Source organism: Mirounga leonina, unplaced genomic scaffold, assembly GCF_011800145.1.
Source record: "Mirounga leonina isolate KUSES-001 unplaced genomic scaffold, KU_Mleo_1.0 Mir_174, whole genome shotgun sequence".
Lineage (NCBI taxonomy): Eukaryota > Metazoa > Chordata > Mammalia > Carnivora > Phocidae > Mirounga > Mirounga leonina.
In genome coordinates, this window is record NW_023270451.1 from 71,189,209 (window position 1) to 71,211,840 (window position 22,632).

The 22,632-nt window shown below is 39.9% G+C and overlaps 1 protein-coding gene across 3 annotated transcripts in view; it reads right to left on the reverse strand.

Moving 5' to 3' along the window:
• The window catches only part of CHCHD3 (coiled-coil-helix-coiled-coil-helix domain containing 3), a 271,740-nt gene extending 253,416 nt beyond the window's left edge, over positions 1-18,324 (reverse strand). For all 3 annotated transcript variants that reach the window (XM_035021132.1, XM_035021131.1, XM_035021133.1), the window contains exons 1-2: positions 18,073-18,324; positions 6,337-6,406 (exon numbers count right to left, since the gene is read on the reverse strand). In XM_035021132.1, coding sequence (XP_034877023.1) covers positions 6,337-6,406; positions 18,073-18,153 — 151 coding nt within the window. In that variant the 5' untranslated portion in view covers positions 18,154-18,324. The remainder of the gene's footprint in view (positions 1-6,336; positions 6,407-18,072) is intronic.
• Positions 18,325-22,632: the final 4,308 nt, after the last annotated feature.

Here is a 22,632-nt window from a genome sequence, read left to right on the forward strand (position 1 = left end):
TAGATTTGTTAAATATAAAAATATCAATGAGAAAATCACTACATTTTTAGCCATAAAAGCCTTATTAATATCTGAGTATACGTGAAAAGTAGCAACGAATGCAACTTTCTATACTTGCATCCTAAGATTAAATGCAAGTGCTCAGGGGGCGCCTGGGTGGCTCAGACGGTTAAGCGTCTGCCTTCGGCTCAGGTCATGATCTCAGGGTCCTGGGATCGAGTCCCGCATCAGGCTCCCTGCTCCTTGGGAGCCTGCTTCTCCCTCTGCCTCTCTCTCTGTCTCTCTGTCTCTCATGAATGAATAAATAAAATCTTTAAAAAAATAAAAAAAATAAAAAATAAAATAAAATAAATGCAAGTGCTCAGGAGCCACTTGGCCCTACGGGATAAAAGGAAACTCCTTAACTTCCCCAACCTTCCTCTCATGAGACCCCTACATGTACCCTTCATCCACATTATTCAGGTCTGTGTACCGATACCACTGAACACCTTCAACACAAACACCCCCACCTCCCCCAGTGACCTGTCTACCCAAGCTCTTGACCTTCTTCTCTGAGTTCCTAAAACACTTTCTATACTTCTTACACATTCTATCTCCCTTACATATTCACCAACGCAAAAATATTAACTGAGCAGGTGAAGGGTACTAAACTAGGACTTATCTACTACACTATAATGTTAAATAGGTTTTGACCAAACTAACAATTCCTTGAAGCCAAGTATCACTGCCATGCTAGTATTTGTTGATGGATGGAATTAACAATGTGAGTTCAACCATCCGTTAGACGTAGACCGTGGATTTATTTTTAAGAGCAGAATATACCGACTAGAGAATTTGATTTAAAACCTTTAAGTCAATAGTGTACACATAACTTCCTTTTAGGAACTGGCAAGATAAATTATCTATTACGGCACAAGAAGTGCAGAGTTGAGAAACTGACATCAACAAAGTTTCGTATTTTAAAGGTTGGAAACCTAGATACTCCATTCTTGTAACTCAAGTCAAAGGAACAAGCACAACTTGTTTACTGTGATCTCTCCCTACTGTGTTATGTCTAAATAGGCCTTAAAGAGCTGTTTAAAAATAACTAAGAGGGCCAGATTCTGGGAGAAAAACACATAGAACATATAGATGAATCTGTTTCCCTAAATTGGCTATTTAGTTTGGGCCGTGCTATTTCCAGCTTAAATTGGTTTCCTGCAATTTGTTAAGGCTGCCAAATACTTAGTTATCTCAGTGATGTACTTAACACAAATCGGCAAATCTTTCTTATTTTTCACAGTGACAAGAAATGTACAGAGAAACCGGCACAGTGAGGATAATAATAAAAGTGAGTTCATTTGTCTTTTTTCCAGATGCATCATTTTCATCTGGTTGCTAGTGGCTTAGGAAACCAACAAATAGCCTCCTAATATCATTTCCTGCCTGTTTTTTTCCTATTGATTTGGGGACAGAGTTTCTCCAACATCAGGCAGGGTCAAACACGAGAGGTCTGACCTCACTATAAGCCAGAAAAACCCAAGGTTTGGGGTGAAAATGAAGAAAATCAATATCCAACACTGGTTTTTAAAATCAAAAGATGCAAGATGTTAATGAAAAGGTCAGTGTATAACTATGTGCAATAGTATCCCCTTAAGACAGCCTAAAAAAATTCCTTGGTGTAAAATCAAATCAACGTAGCTGGGATAACACATTAACACAGCGAAGAATTTGAGGCATTGAGGACACAGTTAAGTTTAGAGCACATTCATTTATTAAAGTGGCATTACAATCTGCTGTGTGTCACATATTATATTATTTTGCCTGAACAGCTTTACATGCAAATACTTATTGCAACAATTCATTGATCTGGTTCAAGGTTTGGCAAAAAAAGTTTCAGTAAAGTTTTTAGAGGAACTTACTTTCTTAGAGCATAAATTATATTCTCGAAACTATATACGTAACACAACTTAGTTCCTGTATACAGAAATCCAAGGGCTCTCATTCCATCAAATATGCTGCTTTATATTCACACATATGAAGAGCCTAGGGCTGGTATGAATTAGATTCCTATGAGGATGAAGGCATTTTAATGAATATTAAAAATTTAACTCACATTTAATATAATTTACTTGACACTGAAAAGTGTAGAAAAGGCTGGTGACATTTTATCAATATATTTTTATAGACTTAAAAAATTATTTCATAACACATCTAAGTTATAAATCGTAAGAAATCTATTACTGAGTATTAACTCAGTAATTGTATTGCATTCTTAACCTAAGGGCAAGATCATTTCAAAATAGCTTGTCAGATCTTGGTTCTTTTCTTGAGTTGGGTTGGAATAGGTGAGAGAAATGTTCTACTTAGGGGGCCGTATCATGTACCACATCATGGTACAGACAAAACAAGCAAGTATTTGTGTGGAACATGAGGGCACAGGTGTACCCCAGTTACTCGGGAGTCCAGAGAATCCATACCTCCAATACACCCCTAACACACAGGTCAGGAAGCTCTTCTATAGACTGCGGTGAAGACAGCACACCCCAGGGACATATTCCCTGAAGTGTCCATTCACTCACAATCCTGGGGGAGGAGCTGGGAGGTGGGAAAGGCGGGCAACAAGATTCACAAACACACAGCACCATCGACCTCATTAAAATCATCTGATGGACCTCCCAAAGCCACACCCTGACATATTCTAGACTAGACTGTGCAACAGAACTTTGTGCAATGATGAAAGTGTCCTGTATCTGCACTGTCCGACAAGATAGCCACTAGCTGCATGGGGTTACTGCGCACTGAAATACGACGAATGCAACTGAGGAGCTAAAATGTCAATTTTACTTCATTTTAATTAATTTTAATTTAACTCTTCAAGCCACATGTGACTAGGGGCTACCATTCGGAGTTCAGTTCTAACCTGACCACCAAACCACGAGGTGGCGTTCCAAGAGTTTTCAGCGCCCAGGCTGGTCATGGACCAGTGTTCATCAGTCATGTCAAACCTAGAAATGGGAAGGGATGGATCCCTCAGCACAGCCAGGGCGCACCACAATGTCAGGTCATGCACTGCAGCCCAGACCATGAGCATTCATAGAAAGCCTTCCCACTCACACCCACTCTCTCAAAGTATCAGTTCAAGAAACCAACCCAAGAAGGAAAACACCTTCTCTCCTTCAACACATTACTGAATGAGAACCAACATGGGGAAAAGCTAGAAGAAGCAACAATTGCTAATAAATAGAAGGTTCTTTCCTAAACTCAAGCAGCACATCACTAGAAGGGATCTCTTTCCCTCCAACTAGATTCTGTCACTTTCCTTCCACAAAAATTAGCAAGGTGTCCTGCAGATTATAATAAAACAGAGTGGCTCACAGTCAAACAGGATAGAATTCAACTGCTGCCTCCTTTGCTTACCAGCTTTGTGACTTTAGGCAAGAAAATTAATCAGGTCAAGTTTCAGTTTCCTTCTGTGTAAAATGGGCTGATAACAGTCCCTTCCTCACAGGATTATAAGGATCAAATGAGATTAAGACATATAAAGGATTCAGCAGAGTGCCAGACACACAAATGAAATTATTTAAGTACAAATGACATTAAGTATTATTTATCACTCTTCTTTATTTCTTGTCATCATCACCATTATCATCCTCTCTCCAACACAATAGGCAGAAAAGAAATCTACCTAAAACAAATCATATTTTAGATCAAACTCCAATTTAAAAAATATCCACACACCAAAAGTTATTTGTAAGCCAGAATACCTGATATACTTAATTTTAATATCGTCTAGGTTTCTCTTATGCTTCTATCTTTCTGATAGTCTTGTTATATACTTAGTTGTTTCTGCCCAAAAACCCCAAACTTTTTGAAAGATTTTTTTTTCTGTTTCTGTACAGACCTTAATTATTTGCACAATAGTGGACATTCAACAAATGTCACCTGAATTAAATTTATAGAATTATATTCCAGAATGATCATGAGTAGCTACTTTCAAAATGTATAATGGGGGTGCCCAGGTGGCTTAGTTGGTTAAGCGTCCGAGTCTTGATTTTGGCTCAGGTCATGATCTCAATGTCGTGAGATCAAGCCCCATGTCAGGCTCCATGCTGGACGTGGAGCCTGCTTGAGATTCTCTCCCTGCCCCTCCATTCCCCCACTCTCACACACACACGTGCTCTCTCTCTTAAAAAAAAAATATATATATAGGGGCACCTGGGTGGCTCAGATGTTTAAGCATCTGCCTTCAGCTCAGGTCATGATCCCAGGGTCCTGGGATCAAGCCCCACATCGGGCTCTCTGCTCAGCGGGGAGTCTGCTTCTCCCTCTCCCTCTGTCACTTCCTCTGCTCATGCTCTCTCTCTCTAACCTAAAAATAAATAAAATCTTTAAAAAATATATATGTGTATGTGTGTGTGTGTGTGTGTGTATAAAATGGCATCTGCCCTAAAGTAACTCAACACTAAGCACTAAGAACTATCCTAGAAGCTGGGAATTCTGCTGTGAACAAACAGACAAGGAACAAGGTCCCTGGAGCTTATCTTCTAATGGAGATGGCAGCCACTGTGCATAAGTAAAAGAAGGGTCGTAGGAGATGATAAATGATGAGATAAAAAACAAAAAGGGTCCAGTCATGGTGTGCCTCCTCAGAGGCCAAGGAAAGCTGTTCAAATTATATTCCATGTACCATGGAGAACCACCACTGGGATGTGACATGGACTGATTAATTTTTTTCTCCAAGATTGCTAAGGCCTCTGTGTGCGTGGCAAAGTGTAAGGGGATGAGAGAGGAAATAGGGAGCCAATTACAAGGCTCCTAAGAAGGCAAGGTGAGAGCCACTGGTTGTCTGGATCAGGGCTGCAGCCACAAAGACAGATGTGAAAGGGTCATACTCAGATGTGTTGTGGAGACAGACAGGACAGAACTGGCTTATGGCCTAATGTAGGGAGTAAGGAAAGGATGGGGCCCAGGTATGGGGCTTGATCACCTGTGCCATTTACTGGGAAAGACAGAGAAAAGCAAGTCTGGGGAAGAATAGAAAGGCTTGTTTTTGGAGATGTTAAGTTGAAGATCTGAAAGTGGAGATTTCAAGTAGGTAGCTGCCTAAGTTTTGTTTCAGAGAGAGGTCAGGGCTAGCAATACAATTGTAGGAGTCACAGGCATCTACATTACCATTCAAAAGCCATACAACAGGATGAGATTACTTAGTGGAATTGAGCAAAGACAACTAGGCTGAAGATGCCAGTAAGGTGGGAGGAAAACCAAGAGTGTGGTCCAGAAGCCAAAGAAAGGATTTCCAGCAAGGAGGAAGTGGTCAACGTTAATGAACGGTGAACCCCTCTTAATGCTCCCACTGAAAAAGGAGTTTCATAAGAGCAAGAACTACTTGTTATTCATTACTTCTTACTCAACTATTTGAGTAAGAAGTCCCTTCCTCACAGGGTTAGTCCTCTGCTTTAAACATATCAGAAGCTCAATTCATGGTTACAAGTAATGATGAGTAAGGTCACAACTGTCCCCAAGTGAATGGCATTTGGGCAGCATCCCATCTTTCTCAATGTATTTCAGTCTGGAGGCAGATTTACCACACAATAACCTTTCTAGTAAGTACAGAAACTACTTAGTCCAAGATAAATCGTCTTGATTATTTTCTCATACCATTTCTCCAATAAACAGCATGTCCATCCATCAAACTGGGCAGGAACAAGAACAGTACCAGACACATAGCAGGTGCTCAATAAATATTTGTTGGATGAATAAATGGATGGGGTAGGAGAGAGCAAAGAAAAGAGAGATAGCCTCTTATCCCATGGGATCCACAAATAAAATGAGGCTTAATAATTCTCTGTAAATGTCATTTAACATCTTATTTTCATCAATAATTAAGACTGAGAAGAAATAAACTGTTTATAAACTTAGAAGAAATCTATTAGAAAATAAAAGCATTGGTGATGTTCACAATTTGCAAATAGTAAATCAATTATTTTCTAAGTTCAATATTTTATTATAAATATTTGCTCCTTAATCTCTAATATTCCTACAAATAGTCCATTTTACACAAAAGATATGAAGTAACCTGCCAAAGCTTAATAGAGGGTTCAGAAGCTGGATCAGAAAAAAAAATTCTCCCAAGACTGCTTGATAGTCAATTCATTCTCTTTTTTGTGCAAAATGTTTTAAAAGAAACTGTGGTACTAATTTCTAATATTCCATATAAAAAGCCAAACACCCAAAACACAACAGACAGAAAGAAGTGCAAAAGAACTTGACTATCAAGTAAACTTTTATCACTTACAGTTTTCCTACTAAAAATTCTGAAATTAAAATTTTGAAAACCTGAGGCACCATACACACCAGAATGCCGCTGAGACTTCGAACCAGATGGGGAGGTTTCCTTCATACGATCAATCACATTTTCCGAAAGCTGAAAAGGCAACATCAAAATAAAATCAATTATGAAAAACAAGAAAGAAAATAGTACGATAGCATCCAAGTAATGTAGTCATCTACATCAACATGTATAATAAATGGCCTAAAGAAACCTAATTGCTATAAAACTAAAAGGAAGAACAGTTTTAAGATTTCAAGATGCACCCCACAGCACTACTTCTTTATTTCTTCTAATGCACTGCTAACTGCTCATTATAAATAACTTCTCTCGTTTTGTACAATGCGCTAAATTGTAATCTATGAGAAAATGTAAGACAAGAAAACTCCTTCGACTTTCCTCCCCTAATCCTACAAATTAATTTTGCAAACAACAGGTCTTAGCTCCTTCCTTCCCTCCCGTCCCAAAGGAAATGGTATCCTTCCCTCCCTCCTGTTCAAGCTAATCACAAACAACTGCTCTTTCAACAGATTTTATTATGCACCAAATCTCTGCCAGGAACTAGGCTAGACTTAGGGTATTCAATAATCATCGAGTTGCTTAAAGTGGAGTAGAAGAAACAATCATCAGGCAGCGAAATGTAATGAGAAGGGCACCACCTAAGTCAGCTGGCCTGGAATGGAAGTATACAGAAAGCATAATGGATAGGACATCTAGCCAGGGTTTGGGGCTGGGGCTGGAAAAGATAAACAGGTGTTAGGAAGAGAAGACGTAGCATAACAGTACTCCAAGAAGAGGGAAACACACGGCGGTATAGATGAGAAACAAGGCTTGCCACCATCAGACACTAAACACAGATAACAAGTAGGCAGATGGCAATGAGGCGGAGGCTCTGAGAGTCCTCAGCCCCTGAGTTACTATCATACCATTCTTTTTATTTTCTTTATTGCACTCACCACTATGTGAGGCATTCTTGTGTGTCTGCCTTTTACACTCAAAAGGAAGCTCCATGAAAGCTAGCATTTGGCTGTCCTATTATGTCCCCAGAGCCTCAATAAGCCTGGTTAATTGGATGAATGGCTAAATAAATGACTGAAACAATATGAATGAATGGAAGAATGACTGAAGCGGGAAGCTGGAGAGGGGGAGAGGGAAACAGTGAAATAAGATTTTAGATTCCGAAGATTTGAACTGATTCTGAGGGCAACTGGGCACTTCTGAAGGATTTTAAGCAGGGCAGTGACAAGATCAGACTTACATTTTAGAAAGATCACTCTAGCTACAATGCAGAGAACAGACTGGAGGGGGACAAGAACAGAATCAGGAGGACCCCTGAAGGAAGCTAAAGGATCAATTAAGAAGCTATTAAACATATGTCCACACAAAGATTGGTGCAGAAATGTTTACGGGGCATTATTCATAATATAGCAGGAGTGAAACCAAGCAAATGTCCATCTACTGGTGAATGGATAAACAAAACATTATGTATCCAGACAATGGAATACAATTCAGCAATAAAAAGAAGTGAAGTTCTGATACATGCTACAATATGGACAGAGCTAAACAATTAAGGGAAGAAAGCCAGACACAAAAGGCTACATATTGTATAATTCCATTTATATGAAATGCCCAGAAAAGGCAACTCTGCATAGATAGAAAGTAGAGAGGTAGATGCCTAAGGCTAGAGTAGGAATGGGGATTAACTATAAATGGGCATGACAGATCTTACTGGTTTGATGGAAATGTTTTAAAACTGGATTGTGCTGATGGTTGCACAATTCAGTAAATTTATTAAAAAGTGTTGTACACAGAAACAGGTGAATTTATGTAAATTATACATATTTAAAAAAAAACTATTATGGTAATCCAAAGGGAATACATTCAAAAGATATTTAGGATTCAAAATAGCTAACATTCACTGATTGCTTATTATGTGCCAGGCATTACACTAAACAAAACACTTTACTCATTTAATCCTTAACAATTATAGGAAATAGATACTTTTATTATCTCCACTGTATAGGTGAGAAGCTGAAGCACGGCAAGATTAAATAACCTGCTCTGGATTTTACATTTCATCAGTAACGGAGCCAGGATTCAAACCCAGGAAGTCTGAGACTCAAGGTCCCATTCAGGTACCCTGCTTTACTGCCAGACTCAGTGTCTGACTAGATGTGGAAGTGAAGCATAAGTCATCAGGACATCCGGGTTTCTGGGACATGTAACTGGATGATCCCTCTCCTCTATCTACAAAGACCTTCCCATTTCCACTTCCTTGACTCACCACCATCTAGCTTATAACCCAATACAGCGGTATCCTTGTAAAAGTCACCAATGACCAAATAACCTTTTATATTTATATTTATAAAACACCTAAGTTACATGGCTCCCTTTAGCATCTAACACCTTTGGTCACTGTCCTCTTCTGGAAACCCCTCCATTGGCTCTTCTGACCTCCCATTACTCTGACTGACCTAGGACTCTGGCCACATCTTCCCCTTCCCTGCCTACCCTTAAATGCTAGAGGGCCCCACATTCGCTTCTTTGCCTTTATTCTCTTCTCACTCTAAGTGCTCTCGTTGGTCATCTCATCCACTCCCTTGACTTTTTTCTTTTTTCTTTATTATGTTATGTTAATCACCATACATTACATCATTAGTTTTTGATTCGGTGTTCCATGATTCATTCTTTGTGTATAACACCCAGTGCTCCATGCAGAATGTGCCCTCTTTAATACCCATCACCAGGCTAACCCATCCTCCCAAGCCCCTCCCCTCTAGAACCCTCAGTTCGTTTTTCAGAGTCCATCGTCTCTCATGGTTCATCTCCCCCTCCGATTTCCCCCCCCTCCTGCTATCTTCTTCCTTTTTATATATTTTTAACATATAATGTATTATTTGTTTCAGAGGTACAATCTGTGATTCAACAGTCTTGCACACTTCACAGCACTCACCATAGCACATACCCTCCCCAATGTCTATCACCCAGCCGCCCCATCCCTCCCACCCACCCACTCCGTTGACTTTTAACTGCGGTTGATAAATTAATGCATTCTAAATCCTTTATCTCCAGCCCAAGACCTGTGTTTCAAAAGCTAGATCTATACACTGAATTGCCTAAAGGACACCTTCTCTTGGACAGACCACAAGCACCTCAAACCCAACATGTCCTAAATTGAATTCGTGTTTGCCAAAATCTCTTCTTCTTGCTTTCCTTATCTCATTAATGACACCACCTCCACCCAGCTTTCTAAATTAAAACATAGGACTTGACCCTGACTCTTCGTTCTCCCTCTTTCTTTTTGCTATGAATTCCTCAACCCCTAAGTATTTAATGAACACATTTCTTCTCCCATCCCATTTCCCCTGCCCTAATTCAATAATCCTCCTAAAATGCAAATCTGATTATGGTAACTCCCTGCTTCAAAATCCTTCATACCTTCCGTTGACAAAGAAGTCCAAATTCTTCTGCACAGCACTCAAGACTTCCTCGTCATTTGGTCACAACCTAACTCTCCAACCTCAATTTCCATAGACTTTGCTTTAATACTTCATACCTTGTTCTCTACCCATACCGGCTACTTACTGGATGCCGTCTCTTTGCCTTTACACATGACTACACTGCCTTCTCCCCTGGCCCCGTGGGAAGGAATCACCTTTCAAATCCAGTTCAAACATCCTAAAGCCTTCTCTGACCAAATCAGTTCCCCACTCCATTCCAAGTCCGCCTACCCAAGGCTACCCTTATTTGTGCCCCACCATATCCTGCACAAATCTCCCTACATGGCACTCCATGACAGAACAAGTATTTGCCTTTCCACAAAACTGTGAGCTCCTGTATATTACTGAATCATTCACTAAATGTTTACTCGGCCAAGCACTAATTAAGGCCCTTGTGATACATGAGTGAACAAAACAGTTTGTACCTGAGCAGTTACTTACATCTCAGGACCCAAACCAGAATGCAGGGGAGACAGTTAATGGAAAGACTACAGCTCAAAAGCTGGGGTCTTTGGAGGAAAATCCCAAGACGACTCTTGGAAGAGAAATGGAAGTTAGAAAGGACAACGTCAAGGGACTTTGTATTTGAAGATGTCAGGGCCAGTTGCTTCTTTTCTAACAACAGACAGCCACTGACACTGCTGCTGAAACTCATCTGTGAAGCTGAGATATATCTTAGGAAAAAACCCTTTAAGATTGACCACAATCCCCTCAATTTATAGGTAAGGAAAAAAGTCCTGAGTAACATCCACTTTCTGGTAGCATCAGGATAAGCAGCAACCCCCAATCTCTAGTCCAGTGCTTTCTCTGCTAAACAATACAGCCCTACAATCCTATGTAAAAATAAATTCACTTCCTCTTAAGGAGATAAAAATGAGCCTTCTAAGTTTTAGAATCTTAAAGCTATTTTAATTGATACATAATGTATATAAAGCTCATTCGATATATAATGTAATATACTACATATTATATGTATTTATAGGCTATTTTAATATAGTATTCTATGCAGGAGAACTGTGGCATAGACTTAATATATTTTAATAGGTTTGCAATGTAATTTAAAATAACTTAGTAATTAAGATATTTGGTGTTATGTGATGGGCTATTCATTGGTCTGGCTAAAGAGAGAATGGGTCTAGTAAAGTTTGGGAAGTTGAGCTTTAACATGGTCTTTGTGTTTTTTCTTATAGGAAAGGATTAGTTTAGCTGTGCTATTTTAGTTCATATCAGTTTTCTTGATATATAGAAAATTCAATATATCACTGAGATATTCCCCCAGAACCACAGAATCCTACCATATGAAAATTGGAAGGAATCTTAGCAATTATCTATTCTAATCTCTGTTTTAAAGATGAAACTACGGTACAAAGAAGTTAAGTGACATGCCTGTGATAGCTAGTTGGTAGTAATGAACTGTGAAAACTTAAAAAAAATAATAATATAGTATTCTATAAGATACTATGTATATTATATACTACATATCATATACTACCATATATACCATGTATTATATACTATTATATACAATATATTGTATATGTTACATATTTAATATAATTTGTTTAGGGCTAAACTATATAAAGTTAATTTCACATAATATATATGTATATAATTTTATATTTTAATTTATATTTCTATAGTTCAGGCCAAAGTCAAAGAATTACGACTACACTAAATATATATTCTACCCAATCGGAAAGTGAACGTGTTTGCTAAAAATCAAGTGTTAGCCCTAAGCCTTCACCTTATTGGAGACAGGCTACCCTTTCTTCTGAATACCACTTCATCTATTCTCATCAAAATTTATATATTGCCATTACCTATTGCTACTTTCAAAATGAATACTACAAAAGTCCTTCCAGTGACTAAAGCAGCCTCGAAAGTATCATTTCTTGAGAGTATAACTAAAGGCCGACCTGAACAGAGGAAAACGCACTGGCCACCCCCTAGCTATACAATCCTAAGGAAGTCATCTCCATCAGCCTCATTTTCCTTGTCTGAAATTGAAGAACACCTAAGCCCAAGTTATAGGGACTATTACAGGTGCATCATAAACTATAACGTGCTACACACATATTTGGTAAAGTTATTACCAATACAACTCCAGTCATGGGAATTTGGACTGATCAGTTCATCTTAGTCCATTCACCAACTGACCAGAGTTTGTGCTGAGCTCCTTCACTACACAGTGCATGAAGACCAGGGCTACAGCTATTGCCAGAAGCAGCTACCTAAGCCCCAGTATGATTATATAAAGTGCTCATTTATCCTATCTATGCATGCTCTTTGGGTAAAGTGCAGTGTCCCCTTCAGCCTAATCACTAGTTGTTTCTTTTTATTTTTGTGGCTTACCTGATGCCTCAAAACTTGCTACTTAAATTCTAGTATCAATTCAAAACATTTTCCAATGTGGTCTTTGATTATATTTCAGTAAATTTATAAGCATGTCATCCGAAGGAGCACAATTCATCTTTTGAGGTGATAAACATATTGCAGGGTTGTGTTGAGTCAACCTCCCTCTTTTGTCCTTACAATCTTCATAACTGGATCCTCAGGCCCTTCCAAAGGCACATCCATGGCAGCCTACAGTAGCACTCTGCTTACTCCAATCATGATTTACCCTATCCCCAGTACATTCTCAGCCATGTTGATCCAAGGTAATTGCCATGCTGTGTTATCCTCTGTATCTCCAGTTAATACCAGCTGAGCTGACCTGCCAGTTGCAGAAATAAGTTCAGACCGGCACACTCACCTGATCTCTATGCACTGGGGTACTCATGAAGCAGCTGACAAGATTTAGAGATGCTGATCAGGGTTAAATACACAATCTGTAGCTTTAGAACAACTCTTGTGATGTGAACTGACCCAAAGTAGGGTCAGAAGTAGAACATAAGCTTCTGCAAGGGCTGGATAAGCCCTCACTAAGAGAAGCATCTTCAGGAAACATCATTCCTTAAACAGGGTACTTCTGTTAGAAAAGCTTTTGTCCTATTTAAAGATCTGTAGCAACTATACCTAGTTTCTAGACCTCTCTTGCACTCCCCATCAAGGCAAATACCATGTGCAAAAAGTATTTGCAGCAAAGAATGGTGCGCTCTCTCGCTCACACACGTGCTCGCGTGCGCACACACACACACACACACACACACTGGAATTATGCCCTGAGGTCCATGGACTTGGGGATCTATGGATTAATTCCTCAGCTGTATGCAAAACGGTCTGCTTATTACATTGTTCTGGGCAGAGCCCATAGCTTACAGATTTACAATAATCTATAAACTAAAAGAAACACTGTTCTACTCTAAGGGTTAACCAAGAGAAGAGGGCCAGGGCCTGTCAACATCACAGAATTCAGTCCCTTGACTTTGATTATCTGCCTTATTCTCTACTGCTGCTAAAGTGAGATTTAAGTAAATGGGGCTTACTAAGTTCTAGGCTATACCACTCACCACACCAACATGTGCTCCAGAGAGGAGAAAAAGATGTGGGTCATGTTCTATAGTCTTCCCACTCAAGTCTCCCCACCCCCCTTGGCTGGTCATATCTAAATGAGCACAAATACACCACCCACCAATCTAGAATCCAGTATTCTCAGAAACAGAAGGCTGCGTAAGATGGACAAAGAGATAAAGTACTTCCACTTCCAAGGAACAGAGTAAAAGGAGGAGAGGAACTCCTTCTAAGTTGCCCTTCTCTAAGAGGTAAAGTTTGGAACCACATGAGACAGAAATAAATCACACCCTCATCTTCATAATATTTTTCTCATCTCTTCCAGACATGTCTTAATCAAACTGACTAAAAGACTAAGACCCATTTTTGTCACTTGGTCTTCCTTCCATGTAGCATCGGTCATCTTCTGTGAGAGTATTGGTTCGCTTTTTTCAACTACCATTTTAAGACATAGGCTCCAAAAACTGCCATTATTATTTGGAAGATATTACTCCTAAATCCTTACTTAAGGGCATGGCAGGGGAAGGGAAAGATATACAGATTTATATAGTAACTTTTAGCTTATGTTTGTAATTTGCCATTTATATTTCTTTGCATTTGCCATTAATGGAAATGAACTTCTACTGTCTGTATAAAATCTTAGAGCTTTAAAAAGAAAAGTCCTAGAAAGCTTAACACGGTACTCTGCCCAAGAGAGTCATAGATATCTAAACTGGAAAGGGACCAACTGTCCACCAGCTAGCTGAATTACCTCGACAACATCCCTCAACACTCCCAATGACTGACCGGATTTGTTGCCTCTGTTAATATACACTCCCCAGAATCCTCAACAACATCTCACATTAAATAATCTTTTCATTTAGGGGCTCCCAACTGCCAGTACTTCCCCAAAGCCTTAGTTGTGTTCCATGTGAGTATCCACACTACTACATGTATGGCTCCTATGAATTTCAGCTTGCAGCTTCAAGGCCAGTTGCAGAGATTCATTTATGCCTGGAAAGCACGATAAATATTACTTTGAAAATGATACTCATTGAAGTTGACATTTGCTCTGGAAGAATTCACTCACAGCTTTGATGTTTCAGATAAACCAGTGAAAGACTGAGTGGTAAACATACCTTCCAAACCAGCACAGCAGGTGCTCAGAAAAATCCTATTAAGCACATGTAATATGAGTAATGAAAATGCCTGGTCTTTCTACCCCTAGAAATTATTTTAGACTTGGAGAGGAAGGCAAGGCAAAAGGGTGGCCTTTCATCCAACCCATGAGTTGTTTCAGATTTGAAGTTGGAATCAGGTGTAAGAATATGGGTGATTTTATGCAAGTGGAGGGAAAGCTATCAATTGCTAAGGATAAAGGAAATAAACAAAATGCTATAAATACCATGAAAATAACACCTGGTAGGTGAGAATAAACTTTAAACTTAAAAATGTAAGTAGGTCCTTTAATTGCTAGCCGTTGAGGACATTTTCAGCAAGAAAAATCTGGGAAAACATATCTATTAATAGACACAGCCTAGTTACTGAAAGCCTTATGTTGCTTACTAAATGTTAGTCTTCCTGTATTAAGATAAATGAAGATGAAATTACTATCCTTATCAGTGGAACGCAGAATTAGTTTTCCAGCAGTGACTGAGTCTGTGAATCGTTGCTCCACACTCATTTCTTAGGAGCGATGACATAAATATTAGACAATTGGGGAAATTTGGAACATTTTCTTCAGCTAAGTTGAATGAACCTAGCCGCAGTTCAAACACTGAAGTTTGCGCCTCATCGGCACCATGTTTTAATCAACTGAGCCAAAAACAGTGGCTCACTTATGATACCAAGATTGTTGCTTACCCTTAGCCTCAGAGGGAAACAAAGAAGATGACCTATGCTACATGGAAGGAAGACCAAGTGACAAAAATGGGTCTTAGTCTTTTAGTCAGTTTGATTAAGACATGTCTGGAAGAGATGAGAAAAGTATTATGAAGATGAGGGTGTGATTTATTTCTGTCTCATGTGGTTCCAAACTTTACCTCTTAGAGAAGGGCAACTTAGAAGGAGTTCCTCTCCTTTTACTCTGTTCCTTGGAAGTGGAAGTACTTTATCTCTTTGTCCATCTTAAGGGACTGTTTTGAGCTAAGAAAAAGACAAAGATCAGCTGAAAAATATACAAACTGCCTAAAGAAAAATCACAAGGGTGATCAGCTACAGAACGCAGGACTCCTACTTCTCAGTCCACATATTTATTTATTTTTTTCCAGTCCACATCTTTTAGGTATACCTGTTGGAGCACAATATGCTCTTATTTTTAATTAAGTTCAATGTAAGTTTATATATCCATTCCCTTGAATAACTCTAATAATAGCTACTACTCATATAAGTACTAAACACTGTCAAAACACTAAATGCTTGTATACATGATGTCAGATTTCTCACAAGCAGTGCTTGTTACATAAGTAATACAAGCAGGCTACAGTATCTAGACTTACTGAACAAGGAAACACAATGAAGAGTGACTTGTCCAGGGCCATAGAGCCTAGTGAAAGGCAGAGCCAGGACTAAACCCAGGTTGCCAGGTTCCAAAGAAAGTGCTCTGGCCACTATACTAACTACATAGCACCTCCAGAGAATCTTCATATATTGGATGTGAAGGAACCTTATCATAACAGCTGCTTTTTATTAAAAATCTACGATGTGCTACACGCTTTAGATACCTTACCTCATCTTCTTACCAAATATAAAGAAGTGATTTGCCCAAAGCTGCAGATAGTAAACGTCTAATCTGAAGACTTAAACCAAGGTCTTTTTAACTCCAAACTAACGCTCTTTTGAACAGGACCTCAAAGAACTCAGGATGACCCCCCAGGACTCAACAATTCAAGAGGGTGTCATTTTTAGAGGAAATTGCAATGGGCTGAGTATGACTACAAGAAATGTAGAGTGCCACTAGACACACACAGAATTTCAGAACTGGAAAAGATCAGAGATCTTAGAGATGTACTCAAGCCCATCATTTTGCAGATGACAAAACTAAAGCACAGTGATGCAAATCAAGCTTGAGAAAGAAGGATTTGAAGCAAGTGGGAGAACACGGCAAGGGCATTCCAGGTGAAGGGTGTATCCTGAAGAAAACTAAAGCATAGAGGTCAAAAGAAGCACGGTGTGTGCCTGAATTATAATAATATAAATAAAATATACTCTGTGAGAAAAGACAAAAATAAAGAATATTTCTGTTAGGTTGAGTGGCCAAAAGACACAGCTTCTTTTACTTAAAAAGTTTAGAAGAAGTTTTTTAAACACTCTCTCCATTTTATTCCAAGATCTACCCAGTCGTCATACTCATCCTATTTAATCTTACCTAATACTTGATATAAATGTCTGTGCTGTTGCCAAATTTTCTTTTAATTTTGTTTGCTCTCATCACCGTGTCTGTATTAGGGCAAGAGAATATGGATTTATACATTGTTCTGGCAAGTGTCTTCTCACCCAAAATTTATTTTGCTCTCCCTTACTTTTCTTTTTCCCCTTCAGGTATGGAACAGTCAAAGCCTAAGGCAAGATTAAACAAATCTCTGCATAAAACTCAGAGTTGATAGTTTTTATTTTACTCCAAAGAGTACAAACTAAACCACAACAATGCAATGCAGCATCAGACATTCTATTACAAAAGGTGGTGCTATCATTAATTAATATGATATAAAGAAATGGTGGTCACAGACCAAAAACTGAGTTCAACAGTCTGAGTTTCTAGAAAGGAAACTTTAATAAATTCTTCTCAAGGTAACAGTTTCAGAGTAAAAGTTTTTAAACATTTTAAATATTTAAGAAGTTTTATTTCCTGATAACAGATGCTAAAAATCATTTACACATTTCATTTACTTACGTTGGTTGTCTAGTAACAGAGGAGGAAAAATTTAAAAATATTATAAAACTTTCAGAAGTGAAACTGCTTTATTTACTAGGTTCAAGCATACTTTCAAAAACGGGCGGCTCCAGACTCAGGTGCAGCGAAGACAGTGTTAATGAAGTTAGTGCTGGTGGACTAAAAACCCTAGAGAAAAACCAAGTTTTCAGTTTATGTGTCAAGCACAGGTGGGGGACGTGAATAATTTCTCTGTAACGTGTAGTGAGAACTGACTGTACAACTCGCCAGCGGCCTGAAATATGCAAACCCATCTCAGGCCCTGTCAGGCTGGCAGACACTTGTCCCGAAGCAACGGGGCCTAGTCCAAAACTTAGGCGGCAGGCCACAGAGGAGGAAAAGAGGAGGTCACCAAGTGAAAGCGAAGAAGCTAGAAGTCACCCCAGGCAGAAGTCTACGGGGTGTGTGAGTGTGCGGCAATGGGTGGTATCAAAGGGAGAGCACAAAATGACCAAGAGCAGATGAAGGCGTTCTCAAAACGCCAATTCACCTTGAGAGAGGTAACGGGGCCAGTGCAAAACGAGGGTGGGGCTCCTGAGCCCAGGAGGAGCAAGACAAGTCCCATTTCACAGAAGGTAAGACTGCGGTTTCATATAAAGTCCCACAACTAGTGAGCAATACAGTCAAACCCCAGACTGCGAGCCCCTGGAGAGTCTAATTCAACGCGGCACTGCCCCAACCGCCCCAGCACAGTGCTCAGCACTTGCCACACAACCAGGAACTCTCTCTGAAGGAACGTCCCAAGTCTTGAAACTTCAAGCTTCTTTGCAGAGAACTCGGCTTCGGGCCGGACAACACTGGGGGCCGGGACGGGGGAAACCAGGCTGAGCGGGTCCCGGGAAGGTCGGAGGTTTGGGGTCCGAGTCCGGGTGCGGGCCCTCTGCCCGCCCACTGTCACTCACCCGGATGCCCTTCACCACGGTGATGTTCTCATTCTCGTCCGCCTCGAAGGTGACCCGGCGGGTGCTGGAGGTCCCACCCATGGCTCCTGCTTCTGCCCCCGCAGAGACCTAGCCCGGACGCACGAGCGCTTCAGGCCCCACGCGCACACACGCGCGCGGAAGCGCCCGGACCCTTGCCTTGCAAGGCGGGAGCAAGGCCACGACCCCAAGAAGCAAGGAGAACGCGCCGGTCCTCAACTCCCGCCTCCTCCGGTCACGCGCCACAACAAAAATGCCTCCGGTTGGTCGGAGATACGAATGACCCGCCTCTACTCGGTAGGAGCGCCCGGATTGGTTGGACCGGACCCGGATGCTATGGCAACAGGGGCTATTTGACAAGGTTTCCGCAGCCCCTGGGTGTACTGGGAATTGTAGTCTCCTTCAGGCGCAATGGTGGCTGGGACATTCTCTCCTCAGATCCAGAGGCCAAGGGGAGCATGGCATTCTGGGAGATGTGGTCTTGACTGTCCGGAAGGTTTCTAACCGGGCGGCTCTCAAAGAAGTTCGTTTATCTAACAAAACATACTTTGAAAATATTGTTCTAGAAACTTAGGTTGGTGACTTAAAATATACAGTGTCTCTCCTAAAAGAACTCATAGTTTAATGAGGGAGATGCGCTCTCTTAACGAACCATACCTAGATGTCTAACAATAAAAACCTCAGGCAAAATTTAACATTTATTTTAGTCTTAGCCTTAAAAAAAAATAAAATAAAAAACTTGACCTATGGCCTTATCTCATGAGTTTTGTAAAGTAAAATTTGTGAAGTACAAATTTTAAATATGGTTTTCAAATCTGCATGTATGAAAACAGAAACAACAAGTTATTTGTACCAAGCAAGCAGATCATTCATTTTCTTGTGTCTCCTTCCACTTAAGTTGCACAAGCTGGTTAGGCCATAATAGGATGAGGCAAAGAAAAGTTAAGTGATTGATAAAAGTGGAATAAATTAGTGGAGGAATTAAAACTACACCAGACAAAGTTTAGATAATCTCTTTTAGAAAGTTTCTAGTTCAGAATATCACCTCTACAAGACCAGTAAATAATACTTAAGTAATCTACACACACATTTAAAATTATTACTGGGGCACCTGGATGCCTTAGTCATTTAAGCATCTGATTCTTGATCTCAGATCAGGTCTTGATCTCAGGGTTCTGAGTTGGAGCCTGCCCTTGGGCTCTACACACAGCGTGGAGCCTACTTCAAAAAATAAAAAATAAAATTATTATTTGCTAAATACCTGTGACATGTAAGTTTAGTTATGTAACTTTAGTCTTACAGAGGCAGATTTGGAAATTAGGCTAATGATAGTACTTTCCTTGAATCCCTTTCAACATTAAAAACAACCAACCACGGGCGCCTGGGTGGCTCAGTTGGTTAAGCGACTGCCTTCGGCTCAGGTCATGATCCTGGAGTCCCGGGATCGAGTCCCGCATCGGGCTCCCTGCTCGGCGGGGGGTCTGCTTCTCCCTCTGACCCTCACCCCTCTCATGTGCTCTCTCTCTCTCATTCTGTCTCAAATAAATAAATAAAATCTTTAAAAAAAAAAAACAAAAACCAACCACAACACAGCATAGCATCATCTTAATACGTAGGCATTCATAAACTGCAATAACACTTTTTTAAAGTTTTATTTATTTAAGTAATCTCTACATCCAACATGGGGTTTAAACTCACACCCCCCAGATCAAGGGTTGCATGCTCCTCCAACTGAGCCAGCCAGGCACCCCTTCAATTGTGATAACATTTTTGAGTTTCAATTATGTGCTGATTTATTACTGTAGGAATCTTTAGGTAGGGCCCAGACTATTTCTTTCATCTCTGTGTCCCTGGGGATCAGTAGCAGAGTAGTGAATTTAGTCCATGTCATCATTTTGTTAGTTTCAATATATATATGTTTCCAAATTGTATTATACTACTTTGCAGTTTTGAGACTGCATGTTACTTTGTACTTATTCTCAAATTGTATAATATGTTTAAACCTTCCTTTTACAAGAAACTAAAAATCGCAGGGATTATGTCTTTCCTTTCTTTGGCACATTCCCTCCATATACACACCCTCCTCACTTATTACTCCAATAAATAGTACATATTGGAGGTTCTACATAAAGCAGATGTTCAATAAATTCTTATCAAAATAACTAATTACAAGAGCTTAAGGAGAGAGTAGAGATATGAAGGAACCTCTAGTTATCTTGAATATATTTATGTCCTTAAACTATTAAATGAGTTCTTTCAACAAAATAAAGGTAACAAAGTCTAAGTATGAGAGGTAGTGTATTGCCATCACTTTTTATGATATAGAAACATGTAAGTGGGCTTATTAGGCAATATAATAATGCTTTAGAATTCATAATCCTTTCCAAACAACATTACAAAAAAAAAAAAAAAAAAAAACACCTTAAACTGAAGAAAAAAAACAGAATCCAGTCCACTCTTACAGAACAGATACTGGCTAATTAAATGCTGCCTTGAGTTAGATGATCACCAGTAAGCTGTGGCCAGAGAGAAAGGGAGACCACAGGTTCTGGGTAGCTCAAGAAATTTTCTTTGGAAGGGACTCTTGGCCTTGAAATTGATACAGATAGGCCAATATTTTTAGAATAGGCATTTTTTCCAAGAATAAGATGTTTCTTATTTGACAGAGAGAGAGAGAGAGAGAGCACAAGCAGGGGGGAGTGGCAGGAAGAGGGAGAGGGAAAGGGAAAAGCAGGCTCCCTGCTGAGCATGATGAGGTATCAGGAAGGAGAGAGACCTGTTCTTGGTCCCCAACCAGAAACGTGAATGACTCTGTGGTTCATCATAGCCTTTCCCCCAGCATTTCTGAGTAGCATTTCAGCTGCAGAGCAGAGTACTCAGATTCTAGGACCTGTGCTGGAAGAGAAGATAGATATAAAGATCATGTTTTCTGAGCTAAAAATTGGAGGACATGCTCTGACTATTATTTGTGTACTTATAGAGACAATTAAATCAGTCCTTGAAATCAGGATCATCCTAGAAAATCTAGGACATATAGTTGCCATAGTTATAGCAAACCAATTAAAATCATCGAAAAGTGCTTCTTCTGTGGGGCAATCAATATAAAAACATTCTGAAAATCTGGCCTAAGACTTATTCAGCAAGCCGGAGCAGGATATCAGCCTTAAGGCTTTCCCAGCCAATTATTGTATGTAGAATCATGTAAAAACAATGAAGCCCTAAAACAGTAAGTGTGTCTGTGTGTGTGTGTGCGCATACAAGAGTGTGCTTATGTGACAAATTTTGAATATAAGAATTTTGGGCAACATACTTGAAGAGATTAGAAACCCAAAACAGCATGAGACAAGTCAGCAATAATTACAAGGCATTCACAAGTCCCGTATGACAATATCTCTCTGTGTCTTGGAAAGTATCCGCGGTAATGGCACAAATCCCATGGTGTACCTTTAGTATCCCATCACTGTTCAAGTGAGACTGATGCCTGCACTTCCCATGCATCTAGTAAAATCATGAGGCAGCAGGCTCCCATGTCTCAGGGACCCCTCCATCTATCTTTGACTTCCATTTAATAGTAGCCTTTGCTACTAATTTCTCATTCACAATAAATTACCTAAGCTGTGATCCATTGTCATCACAGGATGGGTTCTGGTGACCATTCTACTTAACAGACATCACTTAACACCACATAGCTAAAATAAATTTTACACATGGGTTATAACTTGACAATGCACCAAGAAGATTCCCTGGTACCTCTGGCATAAAGATTATCATAGAGTAAAGCCTCAACAAATGTATAGCAGGTTTCCAAAAAGGCCTTTCTCTGCCATTTCCTAGACATTCTTCTGATATATTTTTTTCATTTTTCTGTTTTTTCCCCTGACACCTCATTTCTTTTCTCCTCATCTTATATTCATCAGAATATAGTGGCTGAAATACAACAGAGTGTTGGTATCAGGGCATGGAAGGAGGGATGCCAGAGTCTAGGCAAAAGTCTGTCCAGAGAGTGAGAGGCCCACCCAGCCCAGCTCCTGTCTCCTCCACCCTCAAGCCCTGCAAGAGTCTCAGGAGCCTCGGCTTTCCTGTGTGTCTGATTTGGAGTGATCATCTCTGATAAACAGAGCCCAGGTCAGAAGAGGCTCATTTCTCCTCTGATCCTCAAACAGGCACAAACATTCCATCTGTCGTCTCTCCTCAATAGCTCCTCTGGCCTTGATGAATTTTCAAACCATCTTTATTTGAAAGCACAGGGACATTCTCCTAACCCTTTTACAATATCTACCTGTCATGGATCTTGAGAGATTTCTGAAATACAGGTTGTTAGCCTCTTTACTTCCAAATAACAAATGCTTGAAAGGCATCAAGGTTACATGAGCACTTCTTCAGTGTTGGACAGGCAGAGAAATGCCTGTTTATTGATGCTAATCGTGTAGAAATGCCCCGAAGTATACATTCCACACAACTGGTCCTCACCTAAGTGTGTTGCCCTGTTTGGTTCCACTTTTGCCCCAGCTCAGAAAGGTCCCAAGGAGGGTGCTTTGTGAG